This window comes from Dama dama, chromosome 28 (assembly GCF_033118175.1).
Source record: "Dama dama isolate Ldn47 chromosome 28, ASM3311817v1, whole genome shotgun sequence".
Lineage (NCBI taxonomy): Eukaryota > Metazoa > Chordata > Mammalia > Artiodactyla > Cervidae > Dama > Dama dama.
This window is the reverse complement of record NC_083708.1, coordinates 1,834,618-1,857,148: the sequence shown is the minus strand read 5'-3', so window position 1 is coordinate 1,857,148 and position 22,531 is coordinate 1,834,618. Positions and strand designations below refer to the sequence as shown.

Sequence of the window (22,531 nt, the reverse complement as noted above, 5' to 3'; positions counted from 1 at the left end):
AGTCACCAATTTAAAAAAGCCTCCTTCCTTTTTAACACAAAACCCTACAATGCACTGATATTTAGAAGATTCTCCTAATTTGCCACGTATCACTGACCCTGAGCTGTGACTGTCTTACAGAAGGCGTTACATGTCCTCCTCCATCTCGAACATCCCTAGGAAACGCCTGCAGTCACCACACTCAAGTGTCTCCATTTGGATTGTAAATTATATGGTCACCCTAACCTTAAAGACCCTTCCTGATACCTCCAAGACTTGGTACAGTATCTAGTCTTCAGGTAGGTACCCAACAACTTTAAAAAATTACTTATTGGATTATGAACCACTCAAGCTCAGATACATGAACATTTTTAAATAACTAAAATTTTTATGATTTGTTATCATATTTTTGATGATTTTTAAAGTTTTGAAGGCAGTCTGTAATAATTTATAACTCTACTATATTTATCTGCCTTGAAATAAATGAAAAACTTTTAAAACCCATTATCTAAGTGGTCAATAAATGAACAGCACATTCAACTGTGAAGGAATTTAAACAAAAAGCTATTTTCCAATAGTAATTGACTAATTAGCAAAGGATAATTTAACTATCTCCTCTAACTATAAACTGCCTTAGTTTAAAGCCGGACTACATAGGCCAAACACTTATCATCATTTGTCTGTGATGTTCATTCTATTCTTTCATTTCTCAAAGTCACAAATATCTACCAAATAACTGATTTAAAAAAATGTGAGGAAAGGATAAGTAAATATATACATCTCAGTTAATTCACTTCTTAAATCCCACATCAAAACTATCCAAAAGCTACAAATCTAAAAGGAAAGGAAGAATAAGAGAAAACAGGGACGATTTAGAAAGCCAAACAACAGATGATCAAACACTGATGCAGAAAATCCCCCCAAGATGAACACTAACTGGCAGTGCTGGCCAAACCAACACCACTGGCATCTCCAAAGGTTTAGAAACTGGTGACCCCAGATGATCCTAAAGCAGGGAGGAAGGCAGGCAGTTCACACGAGGAGTTGAAAGCTAAGCTGTTTAAGAAGCAGTTGGACCTCAAGCTCCCTCTCCTCTGCTCCATCTATTGGGCATCTGCTCTTCCCAATTTCTTATCTAAGACCAGAGGCTTACTCTTTAAGGAGTATAAAAACAGTTTCAAGACTAAGGAACACTGAGCACAAATAAGAGCGGCAGTAAAGTACACTGAAATTTTTAAGATTATGTGAATCTCTATGTGCTGAAAGCTGAGATGCCCCCATCACCTTCCCTAAAGGGTTTCCATGTATGCTAGTAATCTAACAAGCCTAAATTCTAACATCAGGGATCCTTCCAAAAAGTAACACAGCCAGATTACCATAAAGAATGCTCACAGCTGACAAAACATTAAACACTGAGCAAACTACCAATGATCAGACATTTTAGGAAAGTCTCTTAACATGAAAAGACAGAAGCAAAAAAAAAAAAGAAAAAGGAAAAGAAATTTTAAAAAGTTTAAAACATCGTTAAGTACCTTATGAAAGACAACATGAGATACCACATGCGTGAAACAAGGCCAAAATGCTACAAAAAGCATTATACCCAAAACAAAGAACATTCAGAATTTGATGAAAAAGTTGATGGATAAACATGAGAAAAATTCAGTAAGAAGAGGAAGAAGATAGAGGTGGATAAGTGAAGAAAATAGAAGAGCCAGTCCCTACTATCTAATACTTGAATGATAGGAGTTCCAGGAAACAAGGGCTGAGAAAATAAAGGGGAAAATAATCTGTGAAATAATTCAAGGGATTTTCCCAGACTGAAAATAGAGCATCACTTTCAAGTTTCTGAGGAAAAACAATTTGCAACCTTGAATTCTATGTTTAATCAGACCATGATTCCAATGTAAGAATAGATTATAAATACATTTGCAAACATACAAGGTTTAAAAATATATATATATACATACTCCTTTTCCTCACAAAACTACTAGAAGAGGTGTGTCACCACAACGAAGGAGCTAAACCAAAGAAAAGTAAATAGGAACTGCAATACAGAACAGAATACTCAGAAGACTAGTAAAGGGAGCTCTGTGGACAAGAGCCACATCTCTAGCTTACACAGGGCTAACACAGCACTGCACACAGAAGCAGATCAGAAGGTCCCTAAAGATGCTTCCCTCAACAAGATGAAAATGACAGAATGCCTGACATGCACAAATATATTCAGAAAATATTCAGACCACTGGCAGAGTAGTTGGGGTGTAATTACTGATATGTACATTAAAAGCTGTGTCTGCAAACGTGTAAACTAAGAAGCAAATGATCAATTATTAAATCAGAAAGACAAAGTTGTATAGAACAGTTTATTAAAAGGATCATCACTAACAGCATACTGACTCATAATAACATAAGTAATTACTACTGATCTTATGAAATTATCTATTAGAAAGATAAGAAAATATACTTTTGTTTCATGGGGCAACAAAAGGAGAAAAGAGTGCTAAATTCACCATCTGGAATGGGAAATCAATAAATACAATCATCAGAATAATCAAGAAGTAGCAACATACATGTGTTACTTAAGAGACATGGAATACCAAAAAAGTAACAGTAATTAATAAAACCAAAGTTTCCTCTGAGAAAAGGGAAAAAAGTAGTAGGATGGCAAGTACTAGAAACTCATAGGACTAGTCAACTCTCTGAATCATGTGTAATTTCAACAAGAACTTTTAAAAAATCATACCAGCAGATTGACATAATCTCAAAACTGATTATCAAAATGCCTCAGGTTAGCAAACGACCAAGAAAATACTATCACTGCTCAGCAAGTTTACCTCTATTACATCTGTCCCTACATTTAATTTTCTAGCTAGTTCTCTTTGGTAGAGTTACCTTGTGCCATTAAACGAGGTGATTTTCTTGGTGATCTCACTGAATTTTCTTCTACTTTGTCCCTCAAATTCCTGTTAGGTAAAATCAGTTCTTCGTCATCAATGGTATCATTGCCACTTTCTTTAACAACTCCTTCATCCATAATATCGTCAAGACCAACAACTAGGAAAAAAAAACAAAACAAATTTTTTTTAAAATATTGGTGATGTTAAGTGTTTAAAGGCAGTACAGAAAACACTGTGAGACAGCTTCCTAAAATGGGATAATGCCACTAACAAGCTCCCAGTTCAGTTTACAAACTTCTACCTTACGAGGCAACTGGTCAAAAGAAGACTGGCTGTGATTCTTCTTGGTTTGCCCTCCACTGTCACATACTCTCACTTATCACTTCCTGCACCTCTGTGAACATCGTACGCAGCTACACCTGGAGCACTTAAATAATCCCAATTTTGGTTAAAGAAGTACAAAAAAGAGTAAATACCCTGAAAAGCTTGTGATTCTAGGATCATGCTAGAACCAAAAGATTCAAGTTCTAGCTGTAAGCTATTCCTTGAAGACTTTTATGCTACATGTGTGAGACTAAGTAATGGAGATATACTTTTGAGTTACATCAAGTGCATGCGCACACAAACACACACACACACAGAATGATAAACACAATGTAACTTCCCCCTCCCCCCACAAGTTGGGGAAAACAGTAGATGTTTAATATAACTATATAATTAAGTTACCTTCCCCTAATCAAAAGAGTCATTCATTTAATGGCAGGGGAGGAAGCATGGAAAAGGAATGCAAGACACTGTATTCATATTATCAACAGGTTTATTTCTGTACCGAACAAATGTCATTTTACTAGCTGACATATAGCAATTCTAAATGTGCAGTTGTATAATATCTTGTGAAAAGAATGTGATTATTGCAGTCTTATGGCCTGGATTCAAGTTCCTGCTAAAACACTTAAATAAAACCTGACCAAATCCTTAACCTCTCTACCAGTTTATCTCTAAAACGAGAACAACAATACCTGTCCTACCTACCTCACAGGGCTGTTGTGAGGATCAAGTGAGATGATGTATGAGAACTCACTTTGTAACTTTAGAGCACTACACAAATGTTAGTTATTATCTTCATCCTAGGGGTTAGAAGGAACCTCAAGAAGTTATCTAGTCCTCATCTTTGTATCCAAGTAGAACTTCATTTAAGAGTTCAACAAGAAAGTGGTCTATCCTAAAAATTTAAAGAGAACAAAATTCTTTATAAATATACTTTCAAATGGTACAATCCTTTTGAAGAGCAATTTGACAACAAAACAGAATTATGAAACTCCTTATATACTTCAACCAAAATATTATATTAAGTATAGAAGAGAGAATAAATTATGAAAAAATGCTGGCTAGAAAACATAGTGTGATCCTTGTTAGTAATAGACAAATGAAATGTTGTACATGCACATTTAGACAAACCAAAAAAAACCAAAAAAGATTAGCAAGAAATGGATGAAAATTATAACAACAATTACTCTATAAAATATTTTTTCCCTATTTTCCACATTTCCTGCTATATGCATGGATTACTCTCAAAAACAGAATCCATGTTTTTTTATCACTATGCTATATGTACTAAAGGATTAGAGAAGAATTTATTTTAGGAAAATTCATCATGACTCATTTAAGATATAACTGGGGGAAACATGGGGAGTTCTGTTAGAAGGTTACTCCACCATGATGGATGCTGCCACACATTCATACACATTCTCAGAGAATCTTTAACATTAGATAATTAGTTCTATCATGTTTACTTTAAAAAGCAAAAGTTAAACATTATATGCATACATGTATGAAGAGATAGAAATGGATGAAGGAAGGAAGGCTATCTGTGACTATCTGGTGGTATGGTGGGGTAAGGAATTTGGGAAGTGGGGTTTAAATCACTGTATATTTTCTATAACAAACATGCATTTTGTATTGTAATCAGGAGAGAAAGTAATAATTCAAAAAACAGGAGAAAAGTGATTAAAACCTGATTAACAGTGCTCATTGGCAGGATTATAAAAAGGCAATCTGAATTTTAGGGCTATACTGCACAGCAGGATCATAGGTTTAGCAAAGACAAATCCAGAGGTCAATTATTAGATTTTACCTTATTCCCTTTCCTGGCAGCTACAGTTGACCCCTCTCCCCATCCTGAGCCCCTTTTTCTCACTTAATTTCTGAACATCACACACTCCTCCCTGACTACTTCTCAACATGCTTTATAGATCTCTTCTTGCAGATATCACACACCAAAGGACTTAAAAGGTTCAGTCTTTTTATGCACTTTTATGTGCACTTTATGTGCACTCACTCCTCCCTAAATGATTTTATCCAGTCCATATATACTCGTTTGACTCCCAAAGATGTCTTCCCCAGCCCCAAGCTCACATATGACCTCCTAAGAGTGTGATCTGACATATCTACTAGGTTGTCAAACAGGTATCTCAAGGTTAACATAGAAAAGAAACACTGATTCTACCCATTTCCCCTCCCCTCAGTAAAACAGTCCTAAGACGGTCCCAGTAATGGAACCCAGCTGCTCAATGCTAAAGCTCTAGAACTATCCCCAGCGCCTCTCTCCTCATATCCCATATTCAAGGGTCAGCTCAACCTGCTAGCTAGCTCTATCTATAAAACACATCACCTGTCTGATCACCACTGACCACTCCCACAACTCACCTTCTCCCCACACCACCATCATCTCCCATCAAGTCCCCTAGTGTCCTAGGATCCTCCACGGCCACCTGCCACACACACACTCATACTCACAGTTTGTTTTCCAGACGCCATAACTATATCTTAGCTTCTTCCAAAATATAAAGTTATATCATGTTACCATTCTTCTATCCTCCAAACCCTTACCAATACAAATGTATGTTCACACACTTGAGATACATTTTCAAAATCCCAGCCAGGGCCTCTGGGATCCAAAGAGCAGCCCCCACCTACTTTCCTGACTTCTCAACCACTGACTCACAGTGCTCCAATCACACTGGTCTCTCCATAACATGGGGAAGCAAAAAAAAAAATCAAGTTCTAGGTTGTCTCCAACATTTCCACGGCTCTCAAGCAGTAGGCCCCCCAAAACCAATGCACCTGCTTAACCTCGCTGTGCCTCAAGCTGCTCTATGAAGCAGAAATCATGCTAGTGGTCAGCAGTGCACTGTGATGATCATGTCAGTGTGAGTGCAGGGCTTAGAACAGAACCTGGCACCTAGAAACTGTGGACTTTGGTTCAGTCTCCCCTATCATGGACCTCACCATCACAATTTATGTATTCTTTTTCCCCTCAACTCCCCCTAGAACAAATATTCCATTAAAAATATACCTGAAATTTCTTTCTTCTAATCCATGTCTGATCAAAGTAAATCAGAGTACAGAACGAACAATCTCTTGTAAAACCCATCCAATTAGATATTTAAGTTTTGGAAAGTTCAGTCCAACAGCTTCCACTAAGAAAATGAATAGAAAGCAGTAATGTAGAAAGTAGAATCTGTACTCTTTTCACATCTCTATTTATTCTCAGAGACCTCCAACGTCTGCCCCTCCCATTGCCAAAGGCAAACCAAGATTCAGTATTTGATAATCAATGTTTCTAAAGTTCTCAATACATCCACTAAAAAAGGAATCTGGGGTTATCAAAAAAATAGCAATGACCTGAATTCTGTATGAGGCAGTGGACAGCCATGCATAATGTAGGAAAACAATATGACTTTCCTCCCTCCCATACTTCAGTCATTCTTATTTTGAAATTCTGGCATAAAGCCTATAATCATACTCAAAATCTCCCTAAGCCTGAATTCAGATCACTAAATTCTTCCCATCCTCACCTACAAACAGCCCTCATTAAATCTGCTGAGTCAGGCCTCCATGAAATCCTCCTGACACTAATACCTGCTGTTGTTGTTCAGTCCACCCAGTCATGTTCCACTGTTTGCGACCCCAAGGACTGTAGCACGCGAGGAAGAAACTCCCGAAGTTTGCCCAAGTTCCTGTTCACTGCATCAGTGATGCCATCCAGCCATCTCATTCTCTGATGCCCTCTTCTCCTTCTGCACTCAATCTTTCCCAGCATCAGAGACTTTTCCAATGAATCGGCTCTTCACATCGGGTGGCCAAAATACTGGAGCTTCAGGCTTCAGTGGCAGTCCTTCCAACCAGTATTCAGAGTTGATCTCCCTTAATATTTTGACTGGTTTGATCTCCTTGCTGTAAAAGGGACATTCAGGAGTCTTCTGCAGCACCACAGCTCGAAGACATCAATTCTTTTGACACTCTGCCTCCTTTATGGTCCAGCTCTCACAACCGTAAGTAATCACTGGGAAGACCATAGGTGACTATACGGACCTTTGTCAGCAGTCACATCTCAGCTTTTCAACACAGTTTGTAGATCTGTCATAGCTTTCCTGCCAAGAAGCAATAATCTTCTGATTTCATGGCTACAGTCACCATTAGCAGTGATATCAGAGCCAAAGAAGAGGAAATCTGTCACTACCTTCCACGTTTTCTCCTATTTGCCATGAAGTAATGGGACTGGATGCCATGATCTTAGTTTTCTTAATATTTAGTTTTAAGCCAGCTCTTTCACTCTCCTCCTTCACCCTTATCAAGAGGCTCTTTAGTTCCTCTTCGCTTTCTGCCATTACAGTGGTATCATTCACATGTCTGAGGTTGCTGATGTTTCTCCCGCCTACCTTGATTCCAGCTTGTAACTCATCCAGCCCGGCATTTCTCATGATGTGCTCAGGATATAGGTTAAATAAACAGGGTGACAGCAGACAGCTCTGTCATATTCCTTTCTCAATCCTGAACCAATCTGTTGCTCTATACATGGTTCTGTTTCTTGACCCAAATACAGGTTTCTCAGGAGACAAGTAAGATGGTCTGGTATTCCCATCTCTTTAAGAGTTTTCCACAATTTGTATGGTCCACACAGTCAAAGGCTTTAACGTGGTCTATGAAACAGAGGTAGATGTTTTTTCTGGAATTCCTTTGCTTTCTCTATGATCCACGGAATACTGGCAATTTGTTTCTGGATCCTCTGGCTTTTCTAAACCCAACTCGGACATCTCCAAGTTCTTGATTCAGGTAATGCTGAAGCCTAGCGTGCAAGATTTTAAGCATGATCTTACTAGTGTAGGAGATGAGTGCAACTATCCGATGGTATGAACATTCTTTAGTACTACCCTTCTTGGGAACTGGGATGAGGACTGACCTTTTCCAGTCCTGTGGCCACTGCTGGGTCTTCCAAATTTGCTGACATGTTGAATGCAACAATTTGACAGCATCATCCTTTAGGGTTTTGAATAGCTCTACTGGAATTCCTACAACTGGGAAAGTTCAGTTTTCATTCCAATCCCAAAGAAAGGCAATGCCAAAGAATGCTCAAACTACTGCATAATTGCACTCATCTCAGGCTAGCAAAGTAATGCTCAAAATTCTCCAAGCCAGGCTTCAACAGTATGTGAACCGTGAACTTCCATATGTTCAAGCTGGATTTAGAAAAGGCAGAGGAACCAGAGGATCAAATGGCCAACACCCGCTGGATCATCAAAAAAGCAAGAGAGTTCCAGAAAAACATCTACTTCTCCTTTATTGACTATGCCAAAGCCTTTGACTGTCTGGATCACAACAAACTCTGGAAAACTCTTCAGGAGATGGGAATACCAGCCCACTTTACCTGCCTCCTGAGAAATCTGTATGGAGGTCAAGAAGCAACAGTTACAACTGGACATGCAACAACAGAGTGGTTCCAAATTGGGAAAGGACTATGTCAAGGCTGTATATTGTCACCCTGCTTATTTAACTTATATGCAGAGTATATTATGGGAAATGTTGGGGTGGATAAAGCATAAGCTGGAATCAAGACTGCTGAGAGAAATATCAATAACCGCAGATATGCAGATGACACCACCCTTATGGTAGAAAGTGAAGAACTAAATAGATGGGGAAAAATGGAAACAGTGACACTTTATTTTGGGGGGCTCCAAAATCACTGCAGATGGTGACTGCAGCCATGAAATTAAAAGATGCTTACTCCTTGGAAAAGTTATGACCAACTTAGACAGGATATTAAAAAGCAGAGACATTACTTTGTCAACAAAGATCCGTCTAGTCAAAGCTGCAGTTTTTCCAGTAGTCATGTATGGATGTGAGAGCTGGACTATAAAGAAAGCTGAGCACCAAAGAATTGATGCTTTTGAACCGTGGTGTTGGAGAAGCCTCTTGAGAGTCCCTTGGACTGCAAGGATATCCAACCAGTCCATCCTAAAGGAAATCAGTCCTGAATATTCATTGGAAGGACTTGCTGAAGCTGAAACTCCAATATGTTGGCCAGCTGCAAAGAACTGACTCACTGGAAGAGACTCTGATGTTGGGAAAGATTGGGGGCAGGAGGAGAAGGGGACGACAGAGGATGAGATGGTTGGATGGCATCACCTACTCAATGGACCTGAGTTTCAGTAAGCTCCGGGAGTTGGTGATGGAGAGGGAGGCCTGGCATGCCGCAGCCCACAGGGTCACAAAAAGTCGGACACGACTAAGCGACTGAACTGAACTAGAATTCCATTGCATCCACTAGCTTCACAGCAGTGATCCCTGAGGCTCACTTGACTTCACACTCCAGAATCACACCACCGTAGTTAGCCAGTTCATTAATATCTTTTTTGTACAGTTCTTCTGTGTATTCCTTCCATCTCTTATTGATCTTCAGTGTCGACTAGGTCTCTACTGTTTCTGTCCGTTATTGTGCCCATCTCTAGGTGAGATGTTCCCTTGTTAAGGTAAAATTTATAAAATTTCTCAAAACTGGCATAAGTTTAAGTCACTTTACACCATACAGAAGGGAGAACCACAGTACTGCAGAGACTTCACATCTGACAAGCCTTAACTCAACTCACGCTGGCAGTACAAAGGCCAAACTCCACTGCTTCTTAGGATATTATCTCCTCTATTATGAAACTTGGCCCTAATTATCAGACTTGAGAAAAACTGAAAGAGCATGGTCTCTTTGCAAAGTCATGACAATAAAGGTTACGTATCTATTTCAGAGTTCGTGATCTGAAGTAACATAAAATGTTCCACAGATACATCCTCTTAACAGAGCCCCCTCAGGTTTCTCCTCTAACACAGCAGCAGACTACCACCCAGCCTCTAAGGGCCTCCCTTCAGAAAGTGTTTCCTTTATGGATGATTCACACATTCCTTCCAAAGAGAGTCCACGTCATTATACACATCATCAATTTGTGTGTCACATGTACAATGAGTCATTTGGGGGTGAATTTATCATTTTAAATATTGGTATGTTTCTAATTTTAAAAATACAAATAATGCTACTATCTTTTTCCCTCTAAAATTTCTTCTTTACGATAAATTTAAAAACACAAGTTTACTGAGTCACAGAAGGCAAATTTACATATTCTACTATTTTTCAATCTCATCACATGACTTTTGATAGAGTATAAACAATTTACAGTGCAAAAAGTTTCATATTAAGTCTCAATTAAGAACTTGCTAGCACTGAGTTGCAGATTTTTAAAAGAAACACAGTTACTATAAGCCTGACATACATACTGCCTTTCTGTGTTTTTTTTAGCTCGGCCTTCTCCTCTAGGCTGGTCTTAATGCATTTTTTCCTCAAGAACTTATACAAACTCTTTGTAATACCTTCATTACCTATTTAATGGAAGTATTTTCCCTCGTTTATCTTATTTTAGTATTATCTCATAATCTAAGTTAATTTTTCTTCAGAATACTGTCTTCAGTTATTCCAACAGGATTAAATTATCCATCCTTTCTGTTGAAATTTAACATATTCTAAAGTCTTATATTTAAACATGCACAAGTATTTCGACTTTTGTCAAACAATTCATACTTTGGGAAAAACTGATTAATATTTCACAGAAAGAGAGTTTCTATCAAACAAATCTAAAAGACACTAGGTTAAATGAAGTTAAAACAGTTTCTTCACTGCAAATCTTTAGAGCCTTCAATATGTTAAAGGCATATTATGAGGGAAAGAAGTGCACATGGTAAAACTGCTTCCCGAACTTTATGTTCTCACACACATACCAATAAAACATACACCAAAATGCAATGATAGTTATTTCAGGAAGCAGCTTTCTCGTTCTTCTTATTCATACTTTCTAATCCATCTCATATTAAAAACACTTTGTCAAAAAGAATTTCCCCAAAAAAATACATAATCACTGGCGCCACTTTTAAAATTTTTCCTTTTTAAAGTTATACATGTACCTGATTTTAAAGAGTTGTGCCTAATTCTATAAAATTTATAAAGAAAAACATTAATGCTCACTTTCCTTCTGCTTCCCCCAGTGAACCTCAATTCACTGAGAAAATGTAGGTATTATCTCCCTCCACTGAAAGGCTACTGTAAAAACTATCCTAACAAATGCTTGACTGCACGCTTGACTGAAAACATAAGAGAGTAGCCATTATAATATCTTAGCAGATACTATATTTTTCAAACCATTTTCTGTAGCCCTAAGTACCCTTCACCGTGACCCCTCCCCAACTGTCAAAATAATTTCTCTTATTGCCAAAATGATTCTATTACATTATTATAAAAGTGAGATGGTAATCATTCCCTAAATTTGAGCATTTTAATTTCATCCTAAAATACCATAAATTATGTACCTTTATAGTAATTCATTCAAAAATACTGAGCACCTACTATGCGTCACATGCTGGCATAGATTATTCCAGATACCAATGATACAGAATTCTCTCAAGACAAACAACCTGGTTTCTTCGCTAAATGTGAAGAAGGGGTTAGAAATAGAAACGTGTGTGCATGCTCAGTCACTCAGTTGTGTCTGACTCCTTGAGACCCTATGGGCAATAGCCCTCCAGCCTCGTCTGTACATAGGATTTCCCAGGCAAGAACACTGGAGTGAGTTGCATTTCCTTCTCCAGGGGAACATCCTGAACCAGAGATTGAACCCATTTATCCTGCACTTCCTGCACTGGCAGGAGGATTCTTTACCACTGAGTCAGCTGGGAGGCCATTTATTACTAGTAAGGGGGGTAAGCGTTTACATAAACTGATAGATACTAAAGTCACATAGCAACCAAATGAACATATGAATATATTGACCTATTTCAATTCTAATTCAAACCGTAAAAAGAAAAATGTGTGGGAATTGAGTAAATAAATGAACACTGACTACATACTTGGAAATATTAAAAGGTATCTATTTTAGACAGGATAATAATGATGCTATTTTTTAAAATAAATCTTTTATTTTAGAAATACATACTGAAATATTTACAGATGAAATTATATGATTTCTGAGCTCTTCTTCAAAATAATCTTGGTTGAGGGGAGGTAAGTTCCAAATAGGAAAAGGAGTATGTCAAGGCTGTATATTGTCACCCTGCTTATTTAACTTATATGCAGAGTACATCATGAGAAACGCTGGGCTAGAAGAAGCACATGCTGGAATCAAGATTGCCGGGAGAAATATCAACAACCTCAGATGTGCAGATGACACCACCCTTATGGCAGAGAGTGAAGAGGAACTAAAAAGCCTCTTGATGAAAGTGAAAGAGGACAGTGAAAAAGTTGGCTTAAAGCTTAACATTCAGAAAAATAAGACCATGGCATCTGGTCCCATCACCTCATGGGAAATAGACGGGAAACAGTGGAAATAGTGGAAACAGTGTCAGACTTTATTTTTGGGGCTCCAAAATCACTGCAGATGGTGACTGCAGCCATGCAATTAAAAGACGCTTACTCCTTGGAAGGAAAGTTATGACCCACCTAGACAGCATATGAAAAAGCAGAGACATTACTTTGTCAACAAAGGTCCATCTGGTCAAGGCTATGGTTTTTCCAGCGGTCATGTATGGATGTGAGAGTTGGACTGTGAAGAAAGCTGAGCGCCAAAAAATTGATGCTTTTGAACTGTTGTGTTGGAGAAGACTCTTGAGAGTCCCTTGGACTGCAAGGAGATCCAACCAGTCCATCCTAAAGGAGATCAGTGCTGGGTGTTCACTGGAAGGACAGATGCTGAAGCTGAAACTCCTGTACTTTGGCCACCTCATGTGAAGAGTTGACTCATTGGAAAAGACCCTGATGCTGGGAGGGACTGGGGGCAGGAGAAGAAGGGGACGACAGGGGATGAGATGGCTGGATGCTACCATCGACTCGATGAACATGAGTTTGAGTAAACTCCGGGAGTTGGTGATGGACAGGGAGGCCTGGCGTGCTGCGATTCATGGGGTATCAAAGAGTCGGACACGACTGAGCAACTGAACTGAACTGAAGGAGGACTGAAGCCTGGCGTGCTGCAGTCCATGGGGTCAAAAAGAGTTGGACAAGACTGAGTGACTGAACTGTACTGAAGGAGAAGTGAGTGGGGTTTAAATGGAAAAAGAACTATTAACTAACTGTATAAGTAACAGGTAGGTAGATGAGGGTTCATTTATTATACTAGTCTCACTGCTTTGATGTTTTCCATAAAACAGAAAAAATTTTACAAACTGTTGCCATGAAACTTCCTTTTAACTAGAATGAGACAAATAAAAAGATATATAGCGTATAAACAAAAGGGAAGAATAATAGGGAGTACAAAGAAGGGAACAAACAGCGGCCTATAATTTTAAACTGAGAGGCCAGGGAGAGCCGGGGATACTGGTACTGGTTGTCTCCTGTGCAAGAGCTTCCAGGCCAGGAGAAAGCTCACAGCTCAGGCCAGAAAAAGCCTGGGGATGGCAATACCAAGGTGAATTTTCAGCAAAACAGAACAAGTTGAGGGAGTAGCTTTCTAGTTAGAAGGCACATCAAGTACCTAGACTCTGAGGCAGGAGCATGCCCAGGATGGTGGAAGAACAGAAGAATGGGGGCAAGTCTACGTGGCCAGATTAGCAAAACCGGGGAGAAGAGCAGGTAAAAATAGAAAGGTACAGGGGCAAGCTAGGCTCAGTCTCATAGGCCAGGAGAACTTTAGTTTTTTCCTTTGTGTGAAATGGAAATTGACCAGAGCACTGTGAATAAAAGGGTGATAGATCTGACTCTCCAAGATTACTCTAGATGCTCTTCTGAGAACATATGGGACAGAATCCTCAGAGGCAGAAGCAGGGAAACCACTTCCAGGCTAATGTAATGATCCAGATGAGAAATGGTAGTGACTAAAACCACAGTGGCAGTGAAGAAAGTGCAATGAATGTATGAGATACCAGGGTCTGGATATATTCTGAAAACAATGCCAACAGGATCTGCTGATCAAGTGAATACAGAACATGAAAGAAACAAAAATGACTTCAATGTTTTTTGTTAAGCAACTCAAAAGAAGTTCACATTTCTAGAACGAGGGAGACTGTAGGCATAAAGTGGTACAAGGAGAACTGGGAGGTGGGGAAGCAGGTACCACGAGTTCAGTGTTAGACATTAAGCTTAAAATGCCTAACAGACAGCCAAAGAAGTAAATACAGGAGTCTGGAGTATATATATTTAAGAGCTGAATTATAAAGTGTGTTGTAAGTCATAAAATTAGGGCTTCCCCAGTGACTCAGAGGGTAAAGAATCCACCTGCAATGAGGGAGACCTGGGTTCAATCCCTGGGTTGGGAAGATCCCCTGGAAAAGGGAATGGCTACCCACTCCAGTATTCTGGCCTGGAGAATTCCATGGACAGAGGAGCCTGGCAGGGTCCATGAGGTCACAAAGAGTTGGACACAACTGAGCACCCTTCACTTTCATTTTCACTTTTCAATTCATAAAATTATACATCACTATAAAAGTGAGTAGAAATAGAGAAGATGCTTAAAATCTGAACCCTGAAATACTCCAGTGCCTAGAGGTCAAGAAGATGAAGAGGATAATCAGAAGAAATGGACAGGAAGACAGGAAGGTGAGAGAATAACCAAGAATGGTGAACCAAAAATCACATCTGGCAGAGTGACACTGCTTGCAACCCAGAGCAGCTGATGAGAGCGAAATCAGAATGTGGAGGAGAGAGACTGGGGACGAGAGCACTAAAATTCTTTCCAGGAGTTTGTTGTAAACAGACAAAAAGAACGGGGCAAGACAACTATACTGAAGAATAAATATAAACAATGATATGTGGCTAACACTGAAATTCAACTGTTAAGGAACCTGACAAGAGACTCTTTCAGATTTCTACCAAGCACAGAGAAAAAGAGATATTCCATCATGTTAATTACAGATCATATGCATGAAATACGGAAAATAGAAACCTAATCAGATGGGACTTTCCTGGTGGTCCAGTGGCTAAAACTCATGCTCCCCATGTAGGGGCCCAGGTTTGTTTCCTGGTGAAGGAAATAGATTCCATGTGCCACAACTAAGACTCAGCACAGTCAACTTAATTAATTAATTAAGTTTTTTAAAAAGGAAACCTAATCAGAAAACATGAAAACCTAATATCATAAATACCTAAGTATCTGATTTCATGAATATCCAAATATGTACCTAAGTATAGGATATAAGGGCAAAAAAATGTACCAAAGGTTTTTGTTTTTGTTTATTTTTAAACTACCAGGCAACATGTATTATGAAATTAAGGAAAATATCAAAATGTACATAACAATTTTTCAGTTGAATTAGCGCCACTCCATAATTCTAAGCAGCACAGAGAAGAGGCACTTGGCCACCAACCCAGCCAACTCCAGAAAACTTAAAGAGTAGCCAGGTAAACACCATTAATACAAACTGGAGTGTTAAATGGGTACTGGGGAGTATTCAGTTGCTTCAGAATCTGCTCCTTGGTTGTTTGGAAATCACTGTCTTACAGTTTATTTACATAATCCACTAATTACAGACTCAACTTGGCTGAAAAACTAAATATTAAGGTATTACTACAAGCACAACGCAAGGAGATACTATAATTGATCCTTGAATAATATAAGTTTGAACTGTGAGAGTCCACTTATTCACAACTTTTTTTCCAAATGTAAATGCTCAGTATCACATGACCCATGTTTGGCTGAATCTCTGTACTTGAAATCGCAGATACGGAGGAACTGTGGACAGCAAGGAACCTCTGATATGGAAGGCAATGCTGAAGGCTGACATCCCTAAATCACACTGTTCAAGTCAACTGTAGAACTACTTATTAACATTGGATTACTTTAATCTGACAAAAGGATTAACTAACAACCACTTAAATTAATGTATACTTTTCATTTGCTATTTCTCTACTAGGAATGTTCTTCCCTTACCCAGGAACCCACGATCTTCAAAAGGCTGGCCACTACATGTGTCCAAGCACACTGCTTCTCTTGGGTCACCTCCACACACAGACCTGCCCTGATCAGCCCAATTCTTTGAGATGGCCCTGGCCACCAAACAACTAACCAGACAGTCTCTATCACCTTACATTCTACTTGGAAGCTCCAGGACAGGGATTCTGTCTCGAACACAACTGTATCCTCCAGCACATGATGGGCACCCAACAACAGTTTCTTAAATGAACAAAAAGCACTAACCACTTGTTGCCAAATCATTACACCTTACAACTGTGGAATCACATGCTGTAAGCTGCTGGCGCTTGCAATGCATTTTAATGAGAATGTTACCATAAAACAGGATCTGCGTGAAAAGAAGGTGACTAATTCTCCTATAATATGGATCTTACCTTTATTTATTTTCACACTGCAATGAACCATATCCCAACAAGGCACTTCATTCTATAATATTTTGTTTGCTTTTATTCGAACATAAAAGAAAACCAGAGACAAATGAGGCTAAGCAAAAAGTTCTTGGAGGATTACATATTTTTCAGTATGTAAGAGTGATTAACATCCTTAATCCATAGCACCCTGTGACAAGACTCTACTGATACCATACACAAAACTAAATAGAATATAAACTCCACAAGAGCAAGAATTTGTCACTGTTTTCTGATATGTATGTAACTCCTAGAGCAACCAATTTAATTCCCATTAACATCAGCAGATTGAAAACATAACCTAACTGCACCAAAACTCAAATATAATTCCCGGGTATTTTATTCTTTTTGGTGCCATTAAGATTGTTTTCAATCTCTATTTAATGTCTAATGTCAAAGTTTCTTTTACACAGTAACATTCATCTGTTGTAATGCGGCTTTAGCTCTGATCCATTACTGCATTACTAATTATATCTTTCTGAGCAGGTAGCTTTTCTGTTGTTTGGCTGTTTGATGTTGGGATACTTCCTTCTAATCTCTGGTTTTTAAAAACTATTAAGCATTCTTACTGAGTTCTGGAAGGAGTTAGCCAATGTTACCGTGATATGGAGTTCCGTTCAGTTCAGTTCAGCTGCTCAGTCGTGTCCGACTCTTTGAGACCCCATGGACTGCAGGATGCCAGGCATCCCTCTCCATCACCAACTCCCGGAGTTTCCTCAAACCCATGACCACTGAGTCAGTGATGCCATCCAAATCTCTCATTCTCTGTCATCCCCTTCTCCTCCTGCCCTCAATCTTTCCCAGGATCAGGGTCTTTACCAATGAGTCAGTTTTTCACATCAAGTGGCCAAAGTATTGGAATTTCAGCTTCAGCATCAGTCCCTCCAAAGAATATTCAGGACTGATTTCCTTTAGGATGGACTGGTTGGGTCTCCTTGCAGTCCAAGGGATCCTCAAGAGTCTTCTCCAACACCGCAGTTCAAAAGCATCAATTCTTCGGCGCTCAGCTTTCTTGATACTCCAACTCTCACAACCACACATGACTACTGGAAAAATCATAGCCTTGACTAGACGGACCTTCCTTGGGAAAGTAATGACTCTGCTTTTTAATATCCTGTCTAGGTTGTCATAACTTTGCTTCCAAGGAGTAAGCGTCTTTTAATTTCATGGTTGCAATCACCATCTGCAGTGATTTTGGAGCCGCCCAAAATAAAGTCTGCCACTGTTTCCACTGTTTCCCTATTTGCCATGAAGAGATGGGACTGGATGCCATGATCTTAGTTTTCTGAATATTGAGCTTTAAGCCAACTTTTTCACTCTCCTCTTTCACTTTCATCAAGAGGCTCTTTAGTTCTTCTTCACTTTCTGTCATAAGGGTGGTGTCATCTGCATATCTGAAGTTATTGATATTTCTGCCGGCAATCATGATTCCAGCTTGTGCTTCCTCCAGCCCAGCATTTCTCGTGATGTACTCTGCATGCAAGTTAAATAAGCAGGGTGACAATATACAGCCTTGAAGTACTCCTTTTCCTATTTGGAACCAGTCTGTTGCTCCATGTCCACTTCTAACTGTTGATTCCTGACATGTATACAGGTTTCTTAAGAGGCAGGTCAGGTGTTCTGGGATTCCCATCTCTTCAAGAATTTTCCACAGTTTATTGTGATCCACACAAAGGCTTTGTCATAGTCAATAAAGCAGAAAGAGATGTTTTTCTGGAACTCTCTTGCTTTTTTGATGATCCAGAGGATGTTGGCAATTTGATCTCTGGTTCCTTTGCCTTTTCTAAAACCAGCTTGAACATCTGGAAGTTCAGGGTTCATGTACTGTTAAAGCCTGGCTTGGAGAATTTTGAGGATTACTTTCCTAGTGTGTGCAATGAGGACAACCATGTCATGGTTTGAACATTCTTTGGCATTGCCTTTCTTAGGGACTGGAATGAAAACTGACCTTTTCCAGTCCTGTGGCCACTGCTGAGTATTTTCCAAATTTGCTGGCATATTGAGTGCAGCACTTTCACAGCATCATTGTTTAGGATTTGAAATAGCTCAACTGGAATTCCATCACCTCCACTAGCTTTGTTCGTAGTGATGCTTCCTAAGGCCCACTTGACTTCACATTCCATGATGTATGGCTCTAGGTGTGAGTGATCACACCATCGTGATTATCTGGATTGTGAAGATCTATTTTGTACTTCTGTGTATTCTTGCCACCTCTTCTTAATATCTTCTGCTTCTGTTAGGTCCATAGCATTTCTGTCCTTTATTGTGCCCATCTCTGCATGAAATGTTCCCTTGGTACTTCTAATTTTCTTGAAGAGATCTCTAGTCTTTCCTATTCTGTTATTTTCCTCTATTTCTTCACATTGATCTCTGAAGAAAGCTTTCTTGTCTCTCCTTGCTATTCTTTGTAACTCTGCTTTCAAGTGGGTATATCTTTCCTTTTCTCCTTTGCTTTTCACTTTTCTTCTTTTTATAGCTATTTGTAAGGCCTCCTCAGACAGCCATTTTGCTTTTTTTGCATTTCTTTTTCTTGGGGATGGTTGATCCCTGTCTCCTGTACAATGTCATGAACCTCCGTCCATAGTTCATCAGGCACTCTGTCTATCTAAATCTATTTCTCACTTCCACTGTATAATCAAGGGACTTGATTTAGGTCAAACCTGAATGGTGCTATGGAGTAGAGGTTTGTTATTCTGTTTCTTTTGTTTAGTCATGGTAACTTCCTGATTGGAGTCAGATTTATAATAAGGTGGTTCTAATCTCTTGAGATAAAAATTTGGAAACCTTGAATTTTTTTATATATTCATGCATTTGTTTATCCAAGCTGTGCTTAGGACTAAACACTCACTGTATGTTTCAGCTGCTGTTACAGGAATTACAGATATATCAGAAAACAGTGACAAATTCCTGCCCTCATAGGGTTTATATTCTACTTAATGTTGTGTATACTACTATCAATAAAAGTCTTCTGGGCAGCTATGGATTGCAGCTGACATACATTTGTGTTCAACATCAGTTAATTCACTTGTAAGCAAATAATTTGAGCCTGAAATCAAGTATAAAATGGGCAGAGAAGAATCTTCACAGCCTCACTAGCAAGGCTCTTGGCAAAGATAATCTGGGTGTCCAAATTTCTAGCTTGAACAGTCAAGTTCTGATACTTGACAAACAAATCATTCATATAAAAGACAAAATTTTGCCTGCTATGGTAAAAGAAAATCCAGTTATTGAAGATGCCAGTTGGAAAAGGAAATTTGATCTGCAGAGTAAACAAGACTATTACACAGCAAGACAAAAGTTATTTTTAAATCAGCTGATAAAGCAAAAGGCATCATTTGAACATGTACAATTATCACATGAAACTGAATTGAGAAAGCATTAGGACATGAATTGTCTGCTTGAAAACTTGGTTCAAGTACTTAAGCAAAGCAATTTGAGGCCCCAGCAGTGACTGAAAATACTAACAGATCCATCAGTATCTCAGCAGATAAATCCTAGGAATACCAGTGATAGCAAGGATTATTCTACTCACCGGCTTTATCGACTTTAGAAGGAGAAAATAGGAGAAAAGGAAATCTGGAAATCTGGAGAAGTGGCTGAGAAACTAAAACAGGATGTTTCTTTGGTCCAACAACAGTTGGCAGAATGGCCTCAGGAATATTCTTTCTGTCCAAACTAAATAATGATGTGGACATGCTCTGTGATGCTTTGTATCAAGGAGAAAATCAACTTTTGCTTAGTGATCAGACACTTGAGTTGTTTACAACTTTTGGCTGTTGGGTACAATACTGCTGTGAACATTGTTGTACAAGTGTTCAAGTCCCTGTTTTCATTCCTTTTGGATATATACCTGTAAGAGGATGCTGGAACAGAGTTAATGGAGCAGTTTCACTAGGTTGAATTTAACTAAACAAGCTAAATCATATTCTTATTGATATTCTTGCTGATGTGAAGACTAAAAGAAACTGCATCAAGTGGAAAGAGAATTATATGTATATTTTTTAAAAGATGAAGATTATCTGAAAGAGACTGTCAAGAATTTAGAAAACCAAAGATTAAAGCTAATGGTTTTGAGGACTGAAATTTACCAAAAATGAAATTTTCACTGCATGTGCTACATTTTAAAGTTTTATGTATTTTGAGAACAACATAGCTAATAATGGAAAAGGAAATGGCAACCTACTCCAGCATTCTTGCTTGGGAAATTACATGGGCAGAGGAGGCTAGTGATGGGGGTCACAAAGAGTCAGACATGACTGAGCAACTGAACAACAAAATGTCTATTAATAACATGCCCAAAACAATCTACAGATTCAATGCAGTCCCTAACAAAATTCCAATGGCTCTTTCACAGAAATAGAATAGGCAATCCTAAATTTGTATGGAACCACAAAAGACCCTGAATAGCCAAAGCAATCTTGAGAAAGAAGAACAAAACTGGAGACATCATACTTCCTGTTTTCAAGCTATACCATTTTCAAACTATATCATACATACCATATAACCATCATACCATAAAACAGTCAAAACAAGCACACTGATCAAAAGAACAGAACTGAGAACCCAGAAACAAATTCACGCATACATAGTCATTAATTATCAAGAATACACAAAATAGTAGTCTCTTCAATAAATGGTGTTGGGAAAACTGAATAGCTCATGTCAAGGATGAAACTAGACCACTATCTTATACCACACACAAAAAGCACCACAAAATGAGTTAAAGACATGAACGTAAGACATGAAACCATAAAACCTCCTGGAAGAAAACATAAGAGAAAAAGCTCCCTGATACTGGTCTTGGCAGTAATTTTTTGGATTTGACACCAAAAGCAAAAGCAACAAAAGCAAAAATAAACAAGTGTGACTACATCAAACTAAAAAGCTTCTGCACAACAAAGGAAACCATCAATAAAATGAAAAGGTAACCTACAGAACATATCCTACAGCTACTAAGAGGTTAGTATCAAAAACATATGAAGAATTCATTCAACTCAACAGCAAGAAAACAATCCAATTAAAAAATGAGTGAAGCACTAAACAGACATTTTACCAAAGGAGACATACAAATAAATGGCCAATAAATACATGACAAGGTGCCAACAATTCCTAATCATCTGGGAAATGCAACTAAAAATCACAATGAAATATCATTTCATAACTGTCAGAAAGGTTATCTTCAAAAAAAACAAGAGGGGAAAAAAAAACCAACAAGAGAAATATAAGTGTTGTAAAGGATGTGAAGAAAAAGTACATTTGTACTGTTGGCAGGAATGTAAACTGCTGCAATCGCTATGGAAGTTCCCCAAAATACTAAAAATAGAAATACCATGTTGTTACTTTAGTCACTAAGGCGTGCCTGACTCTTTGGCGACCCCATGGACTCTAGCTTGCCAGACTCCTTTATCCATGGGATCTTCCAGGCAAGAATATTTATGTGGATTGCATTTCCTTCTCCAGGGGATCTTCCCAATTCAGGGATAGAATCCACGGCTTCTGCCACAACTCCTGCATTGCAGGCAGATTCTTTACCGGCTCAGCAGTAAAGAATCCACCTGACAATGCAGGAGACGCGGGTTCTATCCCTGGGTTAGGAAGATATCCTAGAGGAGGAATTGACAACCCACTCCAGTATTCTTGCCAGGATAATCCCATGGACAGAGGAGCCTGGCAAGCTACAGTTCATGGGTTCGCAAAGAGTAAGACGTGACTGAACATGCATGCATTTAGAACTACCATGATGACGCAATTTCACTCCTGGGTGTATATCCAAAGGAGATGAAAACAGGATAATGGAGAGAGATCTGCACTCCCACATCCATTGCAGCATTAATTACAACAGCTAAAATACAGAAACAACCTCATCTAACAAAGGCTGACTAGATAAAGATGTGGAATATATACTCTGCAGAATATTAATCAGTCATGAGAAAGAAGAAACCCTGCCATTAGGGATGACACGGATGGACCCTGAAGG

General features: G+C 38.8%; 1 protein-coding gene and 1 pseudogene across 3 annotated transcripts in view; one reads left to right on the top strand and one right to left on the bottom strand.

Annotated features, from left to right (window-relative positions):
• PHF3 (PHD finger protein 3) overlaps window positions 1–22,531 on the bottom strand; it is a 90,848-nt gene that overhangs the window by 30,477 nt on the left and 37,840 nt on the right. For 2 of the 3 annotated variants that reach the window (XM_061131581.1, XM_061131580.1), the window contains one exon: window positions 2,872–3,033. In XM_061131581.1, the coding sequence (XP_060987564.1) occupies window positions 2,872–3,013 (142 nt within the window). In that variant the 5' untranslated portion in view covers window positions 3,014–3,033. Of the gene's footprint in view, window positions 1–2,871; window positions 3,034–3,908; window positions 4,060–22,531 lie in introns of those variants that run through there. The other variant, XM_061131582.1, reaches the window with a different exon arrangement.
• On the top strand, window positions 19,309–21,426 carry LOC133048123 (HAUS augmin-like complex subunit 3; annotated as a pseudogene).